This window comes from Sminthopsis crassicaudata, chromosome 5 (assembly GCF_048593235.1).
Source record: "Sminthopsis crassicaudata isolate SCR6 chromosome 5, ASM4859323v1, whole genome shotgun sequence".
Taxonomy (NCBI): domain Eukaryota; kingdom Metazoa; phylum Chordata; class Mammalia; order Dasyuromorphia; family Dasyuridae; genus Sminthopsis; species Sminthopsis crassicaudata.
The window spans coordinates 311012414-311025996 of record NC_133621.1 but is presented as its reverse complement, the minus strand read 5'-3'; the positions used below and the strand labels follow the sequence as shown (position 1 = coordinate 311025996).

Here is a 13583-nt window from a genome sequence, read left to right as displayed (position 1 = left end):
CGCCCCCTTCTCCACCAAGATGACCTTCCCTCTTTTAATTTGGAGGGAGAGATAGCTATGGAGTTTCAGATAGCAGGAAGCAGGGCCCTGGGGAGATACTACACTATTTCCTAGACTAGAGCTCCTGATCCCCCCCATATCCCATCACTGCCTCAAGAAAAGGAATCACAAGGTTAAAGAGATGGGTATAAACAATGGGTAATTCCATGTTTCTTGGATATATGGGGTTTTTTTATATATTTTTTTATAATATTATCCCTTGTATTCATTTTTCCAAATTATCCCCTCCCTCCCTCTACTCCCTCCCCCCGATGACAGGCAATCCCATACATTTTACATGTGTTACAATATAACCTAGATACAATACATGTGTGTAAATACCATTTTCTTGTTGCACAATAAGCATTAGATTTATGGTTGTTTTTTTTTAAAATGAAGGGACAAGAACCCTTACTTACCCATCATATTTCTCAATATTAATTTCAAATAAACTGTCCTTGGCATGGTTAGCATGTTCAGTAACTGTGGAGAATAAGCATGTAATTTAGAGTTAAGTTCTCATGAGAAATAATCATCCATAAAATACCATTTTATGGTATTTAAATAAAAACAAGGAAACAATGCTTCAGAATCTGGCTCCGTATTACACGGCCAACAACAGTAAGTGGTGTTTTTGGCAACAGGAGTAATAAGATTTATTCTTCAACACATGGTTTAGGAAAACTTACAAATAAACCAGAAATCACAAAGACTATGCTCTTGTTTTTGGAAAGACCAAAACTAAGCCTTCAGAAAAAAAAAAAAAAAAAAAAAAAGGATACTTTGGAACCCTTCTAAGGGGCAGGATCTGGCTCTCTCTGAGACGCTGCCCTCTTCCCAGAGAGGGATTCCAAGGACCTGTATCGGGTACCCCTGGAGGAGAGGACCTGGTTCTTTGTCATCAGGAAAGCCCCCTGAAGCTGACCGAAAGACAGCTTGCACCCAGGACTCAACAGCCCCGGGGGCAAGTAAGGCACAGGCAGTAGTCAAAAGGCAGACAAAGCTCGGGGCTTGGGACTCCCCACCCAGCATCCTTTACAACATTACACAGTAGCTCACGGTGACAAAGAGTAGGGGGTCAATTCTTTATTTTTAAATCTCCAATCAAGTCTCCAGATCTTCCAATGAACACCACCTAGTGTGCACACGGTGCTATGTGGATGGACAACCCAGCTTACAAACACCTCATCTTGGGCAGATATTATGCATGGGAAAAGAGCAGTACCCAGAATTGAACAGGAGGAAAAGCGGAGGTGGGACTGCTTTGGAAAATTAAGCAATAATCCCAGATTTGTCTCTCTTTAAAAAAAAAACCAAAAAACCCAAAAGGTTCATCTTTTACTGCCAATATTCCTCCCATGATGCCGGGTGGTCGTGAGTCATGGAATACTACAGTTACCAAGCTGAGGGCATGGTGGGAGGGAGCTGACTACAAAAATCACAAATGAAGAAGTAAGAGAAGAGGTATTCTCGGGGCAGCATGGCCACATGGGGTAATGGGCAGCTCGCATTCCCCAGGTCTCTGTGTACCTGGCGGGGCCCAGCCCAGTGCAAAGATGTGCAGAAAAGAACCCAGGGCACAAGGCGGGAGAGAGGTCCACACTGTCAGAGGGAGGAGGAGCCATGCTGGGAGATCACTGATGGACCAAGGGAAGGAAGGTGCTCTGGGGTCACAAAGAGCTGGCTGCTCCCTAGTTAGGGGCTTTCCAATGGCTATGAATTCATCCCAGCCCTTTTTTTGTGCATGTCCTCCTCTAAAGAAGTGTCTTTTTAGGGAGACCTACAATCCTCCCCTCCTTTCATTCCCATCCTTGAGATGTCAGAACAAGGGAATGCTGCCAGATACAGAGCCACATTTGAGGGGTTTCATGCTCTACTTGTGGGTGAGATGGAGAAGAATGGCTAGATCAGAGATTTTGAATTTTTTTCTACTCATGGCCCCTTTTGGGCCAAGACATTTTTATCTGACCCTGGGGTATATAAATTAAACATTTACTGATAAGAAATCGTAATTTCACAACTCCCAAATTCAGGAAGGAGAGCACCTCATGTCATGAACTCAGAAGCCAGAGGCTAGATAATCCTATGGTTAGATGATTTTAAAACAATTTAATGACTGGACCAAACACTAGACATTAATGGGCCAACTTGACCTTGAAATGATCTCCATTGTGTCGATGGTGCAGATGTGAAGAGATGGCTGGACTTTTCTTCAAGCGGAAGATGATCTGGGGAACATTTGAATCCCTTTACAATCTGGCTCCAGCCTCCTTCTTCAGCTTGATTTCATGTGTCTCCCCTTCTTGTACAAGACAGCTCAGGCAAATTTGTCTGCTTACTGTTTCCTGACCCTGGCACACGTGGCCTCCTCCTGGAGCGGTGTTTTCAGGTGCCCTGGCTGTTGCTGTTGTCCACCTCTTTGAACAGATTATTCTGATATAATCCCTAGCAGATGGGAAGGCACGGTTCCATTTCTGTCTGTCAAGTGCCAGCATCCATGATATGGTCCTGCACATCCTAGGTGCTTCATAAAAAGTGCCTGGATTGACTGGAGAGCTAAACAACAGGTGGATCTGAAAAGCTCTCCAAAGGCCAGCACTCAGGGCTGGATGGAATGAAACTGAATGGAGAGAGCACAGAGTGCTCAAGTCAGGCTCCCCAAAACAACTGCCCAGTAAAGACAGAGGGGGTGTGGCCAGGACAGGTACCCAGGAAAGGCCTCGGGCTTTCAGCCAGCTGCCCTCCAAGAGGCTCCACAGTGCACCACAGCAGCCATGCTCTCTGCAGAGTCCAAAAGAAAAGGGGACCTGGCTTGCAACACTCAGCTCTAGAGACAAAACCCAGGGCACTGGGCTCTGCTCTAAAGACGCAGCTGACGTGGAGCTTCTTCCAAATAGGAAGATGAATGGGATGGCAAAAGGCCAGGGCTTTGTGCCACATAAGTTCAGTATTCGGGACGCCCCAATTGGTGTGGTGCAGCACCACATCAAACCTCCCTGTGTAATTCCAGTAATTAAAGGGCTGTCCTGGAGAACACGGCAGGATTCAAGTTCTCTTGCTCGGCCTCAGAGGGCAGAGCACAAGTCAGCGGGTAAAGAGATTGAGAGAACTTAGGACTGAGGCAAAGAAACCCATCTTCACAACTGGAGGTTTTCTGATGAGGCGGGGCCGCCAGCTCTGCAGAACACAGGCCTGGTCCATCCCCGGGAGCCTTTCCACAGAGGGGCAGTGAGTGAGGACTGGAGGGGTGCTGTGGTGGGGTCTCTCACTGCAGCACAAACCTAACTATCTCTGGGGTTCCTTCCAGCTCTTGATGTTTACTTATTGCTTGATCACAGGCAGCCCATCCACGGGGCTCACCCGGCTGCATCCTTTAATCTGGCTGTTTTTTCCCTAGAGCTGTAAGGAATTAAACTTGTATTCTGTTGAAAATGATGCTCTCATAAAGCAGCTTTGCTCATCCTGGGCACACAATGGGTATTTAATAAATGCTTGTGAAGCTAAACTGAGTCACAAGTACTCCCATCTCTATAGCAAAATGCTTCCTAAGCACTCTCGTTGGCAGCCCAGAAGAGGGCTTGGGGAAGGGGCCACTCCCAGAGATGGCACAGAGAGCAGGGTCTCGAGGGAGGTACGAATCAAGTTTTCCTGGGAGGCCCTCTCCACGCCCCACGCAAGCACAAAGGTCAATATAACACTGACATTTACATATGTTCTGTGGAACTCATTAAAAGGAAAAGATAAGCCTTACCGATGACGTCAGCAGTGATAGAAGCTAGGTTAAACAGTGGTACGACTTTCTGTTCGTAGATTCGCTTGCCTTGTCTTTTTCCTCCAAAGGGATTAATGTACACAAGTAAGTGCTTTGGTCTACATGCTACAGGAAGAAAGGAAGGAGATCTAAGTCACCATGGGCAAATAACAACACAAATCCAGATAAGAGAGGCATTCAGAAAACAAACATCGGGATGATTTCAGAACCGCAATGTGGTTTTTTCTGAAACAACATTTTTTCCATTCTTCAAACAGTGGGAGTGTTCTTCATGTGAGAGATTCCCTCGCCCAGCCTGATGAAGAAGCACAAAGGGGTCCGGTAAGCAATGGCCGGCATGTGCCACACATAAGACCTGGCTCGACCCTCGGATTCCTATGTCCAGATTCAGCTCTTTTAGGCCGTCCCTCTGGGCCCCACAATGCCTGGCTCCAGAACAGGCTCAATAAAAAAAGAAACGGAAGAAAGAAAAGAAGCAAAAGAAGAAAAGGCAAATGATGGTCACCAACTACTCTGAGGAAACTGACTAGAGAGCAATCTCTTCTTAAACAGTCATTTAGTTCACTCAGGGGTCAGCACACAACTTGCAACAACAACAAAAAGGACATATTTAAAAGTTTTTAGAAACAAAAATGTGAGGGAGAAAGCGTACTGACAAGAAGAGAAACAATTTAGCAAATGAAAAGGCGGATAAAACAAAACTTTAACACAAGTAATTAAAAAACGAATACTTTCCAGTCACATAGAGCTAATTTTCCTAAGTCCACCAAGCTCTACTGCGGGAGGGCTAGCAGGGTCATGATGGATGAGGGTAGTGGAATTGTCACTTTGCTGGAAGGATGAGGAGGATGACTTCTGCAGGGTCAAGAATGCACTGGGGCAGAACAAGCTAAGCAGGAGCAGGATGACAATCTTGCCAATGACCCCAACGACAGACAAAGAGATAGGAGAGGCTGCCTTTAGGTGGATCACAAACTCAACCTCACTTATCAGAAGTCTTTATTTTCTCCCCAAACTTCAGTTCAACTACCAAGTTTTTCATGAAGCCTTTCCTTCCTCACAGTACTAGGTGATTACTTTATCTGGCTGCATACTGGATCTCCAGTGATAAAACCTAAGTTCTTTGAGGGAAAGGAGTGTTTCTTTTGTTTCGGTGTCTAGAGTGACACGTAGTCCATGCTTAATAAATATTTACTGTAACAACTAGCGTCGCAATAAGCACTCTCAAATCTGTTATCCAAATCGCCCGTGATCTCACTGCCAAGTCCAATGATTTCTTTTCCATTCTTGTTCTCCTTGACCTCTCTGTACCCACTGACACCAGTGATCACTCTCTCTTCCTTGATACCCAACTCCCTCTAGGTTTATAAGACAGCCCTTCCCTCCTCCTGTAATTTTCCTTCTCCCTCTCTGATGACTCCTTCTCTGCCTCCTATGTTGGATCTCCCTCCAGATCCCACCTGTGTCCCTCAGGCTCTGTTGCTCTTCTCCCTGTACACAACTTAACTTGGAGATCCCATCAGCTCCCATGGATTTAATGGCCATCTCTCTGCAGATGAATCCAAGCCTAATTAGTCTCCTGACCTCCAGTCCCCATCACCAACTAACTGCCTCGGACACCCTGGATGTCCCACAGACATTTTAAATTCAACATGTCCAAAGCAGAACTCATTTTCTTCCCCATCTTTCCAATTAGTATAGAGGAATACTCTCCTCCTAATCCACTGGGCTCCCAACCCAGGAGTCTGCCTAGTGCCTTCCTTCTCTTCACTGCCCCTGCCAAAGCCCATGAAGTTCTCCTTGGCAGCATCTTTCGAATACATCCCCTTTTCTGGGACAATGCTGCAGGCCCTCAGCACTCACACCTGCTTTCTCTGTCTCCACTCTCTACCCACTCCAGTCCACCCTTTCCCCAGCTGTTAGTGACCTCTTTAAGCTCAGATTTGAGCAGGCTACAGGATCCCCATCAATAAACTCCAATGCCTTCCTCCAGTGAGTTCTTCCAGGCCTTTCATCCCAGAAGCCCCTGCTCTGCCAGGCTTACCACACCTCCCGACTCCCCTCAAGCCCTTCTCAGAATGCCCCTTTGGCAGGTGCCAGTCCTCCTTGCACGTTGTCTTCCACAGAAGACTGTGAGTCCTTGAGGGCAGGGCCTGTGTTCTGGACTTCCACTGATCCCCAGGACCTGACACACAGCAGAGGGTAGGGACTCCTTTCTGCCTTCCTCTGTAGCCACAGGCCTTAACAAAGTGCTGGGAATAAGCTGGGCATCGAACAGATGCATGTTAACATGACCTGACCATCCAAGCCTAACCTCCCACTACTATTAAACAGACCTAAAGGTCAGGGTCCTCTGTCCCGGCACTTGCCCTCCTTTACTAATCTTGTCTCTCATTACTTCTCCTCCATAGACTCTCAAATTTAATCAAACGCTATCAGTTCCCTGAATATACCCTAAAAATCTCCCAGCTCCATGCTTTATTCATTCTGCTTCCTATGCCTGGAATATCTTCCTCTCCCTACTTTAGTTGAGAAATTTCTACATATTTTTTAAAACTCAATGCAGATGCTATCTCCTCTGAGAAAAGCGTCCCCCAAATTCTCCTGGAAACCTTATTTCATAATCTGTTACTCTTGATGGACATGTTTAATATTAGTTGTATATATTACAGCTTACTGTTTCGTGTCTTACTCCTCACTAGATATCATATTACCCAGGGAAAAGAAACAAGTCTTATCTAAGTTTATTAACTCAAGCAATTTGTACATTTTAAATAAATATTTGTTCAAGAGAGTCAGTGGAGCCTTCCACTAGCCACAAAGATAGAGCCGTGTAGTCAAAGTATTTTGGAGACATCCTGTGTGCCAGAGGTAAGAAAGCCCAGAAAGCAGGCTGTGCCCTGAGTTTGACAGAATGACAATTCTTTGCACTCTGGATGCTCTCTCCCTCTGACAAAGTGTCCTGCCTTGACCAGCATCAGGTGTTTCCTGAGGGAGCTCCCCCTATTTCTCTCAGGGACCTGAGCCAGAAGCAAGTGATCCAGCATATCTCTTGGCTTATAACAGCTAAGTGAACCACACCAGGTACTGCCCACCACCTCGCTAACTCTGACTCTGGGCCATGAGAAAATCAATTTGGAGAGTCTTCCCACAGGACTCGGGAATGCTTGGCTGTCTATATATGAACCTGCTGTGAGAAATGTTAATCAGGGGGCAGCTAGGTGGCTCAGTGGGCACCAGCCCTGAATTCAGGAGGACCTGAGTTCAAATCTGGTCTCAGACGCTTAACACTTCCTAGCTGTGTGACCCTGGGCAAGTCACTTAACCCCAGCCTCAGGGGGGAAAAAAAAGAGAGAGAGAGAGAGAGAGAGAGAGAGAGAGAGACAGAGAGAGAGAGAGAGAGAGAGAGAGAGAGAGAGAGAGAGAGAGAGAGAGAGAGAGAGAGAGAGAGAGAGAGAGAGAAATGTTAATCAAGACCCAAGAATGACTGTGTCACGGTCCAGGCCACTTGGAGTTTGGGTTCTATGTAGAAAGCCCTGACTCTCCTCAGCATGTTAAGGGGGGGTGCTGTTGGCAAGCACTTTCCTCACTCTGAAATTAACTGAACTCCCATCTGATCCCTGAGTCTCCTGTCTCTGGACTGTTCTGTTTGGCTCCGGCCACTCCCAGGTTAGAGGCCTGGTCCTCTGATCCGCCTGAAAATGATCATGTTAAAAATGGCTTATGAAAATGAGATTTAAGAGTCTCCGGGTGTCTCTTCACACCATTATACACAGAATGAAGTTTTTCATCTGGTCTAAAAGGTCAAAGGCAATGTTAAATAACCACAGGATGGAGGGCTAGGGGAGTGGTAACTAAACACAGAAAAGGTTGAGGTGCCTGGGAATAAATAAAGGGAGGGATGGGAAGTAGAAACAAAGCTGGAAAGACTCAGAGGCCAAGATCTAGTTAAGAAAAGGTAAAAAAGCCAACTGAAGCGGCCTTCTTGAATAAGGCTCCTTGCACTGTGGACAAGAATGGGAAGAAGGCCAGTTGTTAAAATGGGGCAGGATCATGAAATGCAGGAGCCCTGCTAGACCACGGTGCCAACGTATCTGAATAACTCCCCCCCATTCATCTTCCTCATGAAACTTCACCAGAAAATAATCTGCAGATGAGAGGGCCTGAATGACCTGGCCAGGGGCCTGCTGGGCGTCTCCTGCACAGCCTGGAGAAGAATGCATGCTCCATTAAGGCAGGCCCTCCTCAACAGGGACTTCAACATACAGGTCCCTCTGCTCGGGATGGATTTCAAGGTAGGGAGGAGGGGCAAAGCCGAGACAGAGACCAGAAACTTACTCAGCTTCTCCAGCAGCTCTTTGAGAGTCTGTATCCACTGGTTACAGAGTCCCTCCTCCGTGCACCAAAAGGTCACATGACTGCACCGCCAGCGGTGACGCCGGGCCCTCTTTACATAGTACACTGCAAAAAGAAACACATTCGTTAGCCCTCAGCAGCGGGGTGCACTCACGGTGAATGGTCAGATGTTTTAAGTTGCACAGTGCCTGGAATACACAAGGTGCGATAATAACTAAAGGATCTATTTTGCTTTTGAACCAATCTGGAGTGTCTTGCTATTTCATGTTCTCTGGGGAATCTGCAGAATTGGGATTTCCCCACTCCCTTAGAGTTTGTGATGTTAATGCTCTTAGTAATCAATCTTATTTAATGTAAAAAAAATAATTATAATAACTAACGGATCAATAATTTGCTAATAAATCTTATTTAATGTAAAAAAATAACTAAAGGATCAATGCTTTGCTAATAAATCTTATTTGATGTAAAAAAAAAAAAACAACTAAAGGGTCAATGCTTTGCTAAAAAATTATACAGAAGAGGGAGAGGGGCAAAGGGCTTACGCTGGGAAGTTTTAGGGAAAATAACCCAACGGATGCCAAGTACGTCTATCCCAGCCCAAGTCAATCTTGTACCAAACTCAGTCCGACAGAGTTGTGTCTGAGAAGCAGGGAGTGGGCCCGTGGTCCTGGAAACCCGGGGGACTGCTGCCCTGTTACCTGTAAAAGCATAAGGTTTTGCCATTTTTTGCCATTTTCCACTATGATAGTGCTTCTCGTCAATTTCTGTTTCTTCTACAGTGATAATCTCAGAAACGGGAACTGAGCAGGTATCTGTCAAGACTGAAAAACAGCAAGAAAAACCAATGTTAAAGGGAGAAATTTCTGAGCACTAGCCAATGTGCTAGTTTCCAATCATAATATATTAGAAGCAGAAAATAAGGCATACACCCCACTTGAACCTTCATGACGGCTAATATAACATGATGAGCCACGATAAGCTTTCTATTATTACTCGGCAGAACCGAGAAAGAAAATACCCTGGTTGGGAGCAGCTTAATACCCGCGGCACACACACTTTCAAAGAGGCAGCAAGAAGTGACCCATTGGCAAGCAGATTCTGGACTATAAAAGTTAAGACATAAGTTGATTGTTTGGAAATCAGAACTCAAGCAAAAAATGTTCTTGGTCTTTTTCAAAAATTGATCTTAAAAACTCCTGTGCTCAAAAGGCATCCATTTAAAAAAAAAAATCCAAGGAGGGAAGATGGAGCTTTTGGAGGAGATGGAAAAAGAACAAGTTCTGAGGCCTTTCCACGGCGGCAGGTCCTGAGCGCAGTTTCTTATTACAATGAATCACACTCAAAACCTGTTTCTCAATACGGACACCACCTTGCTCCCAGAGTGAAAGAGATGAGAGACAGCCAATGAAAAGGAACGGAAATAGGCTGTGGAGAAGAAAAGTGGAGGCTGGGAGACTGCAGTCCTGGAGGGCAGGCTGGGAGAGGGAGATGGAGTGGCAGGACAGGGCCGGGCTGGGAAGGACTCTAACTCCCAGTCAGACTCCTGCCTATGGAAAATCAGAAGTGCAAAACCTCCCCTAGCCCATTCACTGGCCAAGTCTGATCACCCTTTATTATTAACTCCTCCCTTTAAAGTCCCACTCAGTCATCTAAAAATCCCAAACCCATGGAAATGAAAGTCCCCCAGTCTGGCCCACCTTGCTACAACACCCCCAAGAGGCCATCCCTGAGCTCCTCTGGGATTTCGACAGTCAAGACAAAGGCCCAGGGACCCAGCTGCAGGGGCCTCCCGATCCTTCCCAGGAGCTTTGGGAACAGCAGATAGAGGATCCCTGGTCAAAGGATCCCAGGCACATGCTCCCAGAACCTTTGGATCCCTTCCCCAAAGAGCGTGGCGAATGCCCTGGCCTTCCATGCCCTAGTGCTCGGTGGGCCCAGAAGCTGCACTTCCTCTATGGCTCACAGGCCCTCCTCTGGGGCCCCTCGGCTCTTCTCCCTGGGGTCGCCACCAAGGGCAGAGGCAGACAACCCGAAGGAGGGCGCTGACTCATCTTGTTTCCACTGCTGACAAGAAGGTTCTTCCCACAAGCATCAAACCCTCAGAACACCAGAGATTTTCAGTTCCATGAATCTATTTCCTCAGAACCTGACAACTTTTGCCCCAGGCTAGGAGAGGAAAGGAACTTGGGTCTGAGGCAGACAAAGAGCTAGAGGAAAGCCGGAGGAATGTAGGAGAGCATAGTGCTTCTCCCCGGATGCGAAGGACTTCTCTGTGTTCACTCTGCCCCTTACTCTAAGGAGAGATTTTAGGATAACTGAGTGAGGAGCATGGCCCACAGGGCCCAGAGGGGCCTGGCTCTGAATCGGGCTTCTGGTGAGGTGGTGGTGGGCAAGTTAGATGACCTCTCTGATTCTCAGTTCTGTCCCCTGACAACTGGAGACAAACAAATCTCTGTCACACACACACCCCTCCAAAAGGTCAAAGGATAGGAACAAACAATTCTCAAAAGAAGAATTACACATGACTGAAAACTCTGAATCAGTACAAGATTGTAGGAGAAATGCAAAAAAAAAAGAGAAGCCTGAGGTTTCACTTCCTGCCCAGCTTAAGGGCCAAGATGACCTAATTTGGGAACAATCAATGCTGGAAGAGATGCAGGAAGCTAGGTGGCTGAAGTTATGAATTGGCAGAACCAATCTGCTATGAAAGACTTGGTTCTTCCAGCGGTTCAGTGATCTAAGGCAGTTCCAATGGCCTTTGGACAGAAAACGCCATCTGCGGCCAGAAAAAGACCAAATGTAAATTAGCACAGGCTATGTTCACTTTTTTTTTCTGTTTTTCTCTCACGGTTTTTCCCTTTTGCTCCGATTTTTCTCTCCCAACATGATTCATAAAGTAATGTGTATGAAAAATAAGGGGAAAAAAAAAGGAAATGACCCTAGAATCCCTTTGCAAATGGTCTGCCACAGTACTTGGGGCTCATGAGCTTAGGTACTTTTCCATCTGAATCACAACCTAAACTTAGCATGTAGAAAGGGAAAAAATCTTCCCCTCAAATCTTCTCCAATAAAGGTCTGGTATCCAAGGCATTCCCCAAGGACAGGGACAAATGTTTTCCAAAAGGATCATCAACAATCACGTGATTGCTCTCCCCATGCGGGTTCTACCTGCCCTGAGGCTCTCACTCTCACCCTGCAAACAGGTAAAGAGAACACAGGGGTCAAAATGATCAACGTGGCCGCCAGTAGACCCATAGATTATTTCAACAACTCTGGGACACAATTGGGAACGGCTGCCCCAAAGTGCCTAAGATTTCGGATCTTGGTCGCCAAGATCCCGGCGCTGGCCACATCCCCCCCCAGAGCACCAGACACCCAAACAGAGCCAGAGGCACATTCTATGGCAGGAAGAAGCAAAGGACCGAATGCCTTCCGGGGAAAATGTATAATGTGGAAAAGTTAAGACAACTCTGACAGGTATAGGCTGAATGTATTTTACTCAAAGAATGGAGGAGTTTCCCAGTTACTTGTAGGATCTCCTCTTCCTAGTTCTATTTTTCCTCTTTCCCTGTTTCTGGATGTGGAAATGTTTGTTTCAGATACTATGATGGTCAGAATAAAGTCTAAGCAGAAAAGACAAAGATTCCATGGAATGTGACTGGAAGGAAAATAGAGGCAGAGTCTCCAAAGACATGACCAGCAGAAGGAATCAGGAGAAGCCTGGGAAGACTTCTCTGAACCGATGCAGAGCCAAGGAAGAAGAGGGAAGCAGGAAGACCCCTAAAATTGGAGTCACGGCCTTGTACTGGCCAACGAAGCGGGCCAGGCTGAGCAGACACGGCTGTGCAGGTGGCCAGCTCTGATCCCTGACGAGGCTTCTGGGGAAGGGGACGAGGAGCCGCAGACTCCACAATGAGCACCCCAGAAAGGCAGAGGAGGTCCAAGGGGACCCAAATCACTCTCTCCAGAAGGGGCCATGGCCTCCCCTCAGGCCCAGGAAGGTAGGGGCCTGTACATCCGGGAGATAAGGAGCAAGCCCAAAGCATGGCAGGGGCCCAGACTCTTTAATCTCTGAGAGGGGTAGTAACAGCCTCTGGCTTCAGGCTGCTACTTGCCATTGGCCCAAGCCGTTTGGGCCAACCCAGTCAGGCAGGTTTTCTCAAGTCCCGCTCTCTCTAAGGCTAACTCGGGGCTCCTCTCCCAACCAAGCTGAGTCCACATATGCAAAGTCTGAGTAATCCGCAGCTTTTCCCAGGACTCAGACAAATGACATCATCCAATCTTCCAGGGCCAGAAGTTTTGGGAATTGCCTTTTGTGGCCGCTTCTAGGGCCCTTCACAGCCAGCTCCCCGGCCGCTGGAGGGCAGGGGCTCTGCCGCTTTTTGCTTGTTTTGGTGTTTGCTTTGCTTAGTGCTGCGCCTGGCGTATCCCATGTGCTTAATACACATCTGGGCTAGCTCAAGGTTGACAGCAACCGTTTTTTTCAACCGCCTTTCTTTAAAAGCCTCCAAGTCAGTCCTGCTGGGATGCCACGGTGCAGAGAACTGCCACGTCACGTTCTCCCAGGTGGCTCCGTGGGTACAGCCGGGGCTTGGAGGCAGAGAAGACTGAGCTCAAAGATAACTTTAGGTGCTCCCTGACTATGTGGCCACGTGCCTCATTTCCCTCAGCTGTAAAAGGGAATAGGATAGCCCCTGCCCAAGAGCTGCTGGGAGATACTGTCTACAAAGCGCTAAAGCAATGCCAGCATCCCATCCTTACCATCATTTGGTGGCTGCTCGCTCCTGCCTTTATAGCTGCTCCTGTGCTGCCAACCAAGCGTCCCCTGATCTAGTCTGGCTCCTCGGTGCTCTCCCCCACCCCCGCTCACCCCTAGCATCCTGGCCTGTGCGTCTCTGCTCTGACGGACCCCAGGCCCCCAGGTCCTCCCAGTTCTTCAGTGCTGCCTGTAACGTCACTGCCAACTTACCACACAGGAAAGCTGATTACAAAACCAACATGGCTCATGACAAAATGGCTAGGACGTCCCTTCTCCAAAATGGGCCCGTTTCAGTCATTTTGAAGGCTGGCCGGTGCTAATGCTACCTCTTTGTTTTCAGACTTAGGAAACCGCCCCCCCCCCCCCCTTGTCCCCAGTCACTACTCTGCCCAGCCGCCAGCCGCATTCTGCCGCTGGCCCTGCCAAAAACAGGTTTAAAGAGCACCTTGGTCCCCCTTCTAACCAGAAGAGGTTTCAGTGAAGGCAGGGTTATTATTATCTGGAGCCTGCCACCCTGGAAGAGCAGACCGTTTTAGCTCGCCCACAACCTTGCCAAGCTGGCACCTCCAGAGATACTCCCAAAGTGCTCTCCTGGCCCTGCTAGACATGCAAACGAAGGACATACAAACATATTTAATTTTCTGTGAAGTCCAGCAG

General features: G+C 47.5%; 1 protein-coding gene across 2 annotated transcripts in view; it reads right to left on the bottom strand.

The window, feature by feature from the left end:
• CERK (ceramide kinase) overlaps positions 1 to 13583 on the bottom strand; it is a 45568-nt gene that overhangs the window by 22720 nt on the left and 9265 nt on the right. For both annotated transcript variants that reach the window (XR_012482885.1, XM_074272073.1), the window contains exons 2-5: positions 8866 to 8988; positions 8150 to 8272; positions 3791 to 3916; positions 459 to 522 (exon numbers count right to left, since the gene is read on the bottom strand). Coding sequence is in view for 1 of the 2 variants with exons in the window: in XM_074272073.1 (XP_074128174.1) it covers positions 459 to 522; positions 3791 to 3916; positions 8150 to 8272; positions 8866 to 8988 (436 nt within the window). In the remaining variant the exon portion in view is untranslated. The remainder of the gene's footprint in view (positions 1 to 458; positions 523 to 3790; positions 3917 to 8149; positions 8273 to 8865; positions 8989 to 13583) is intronic.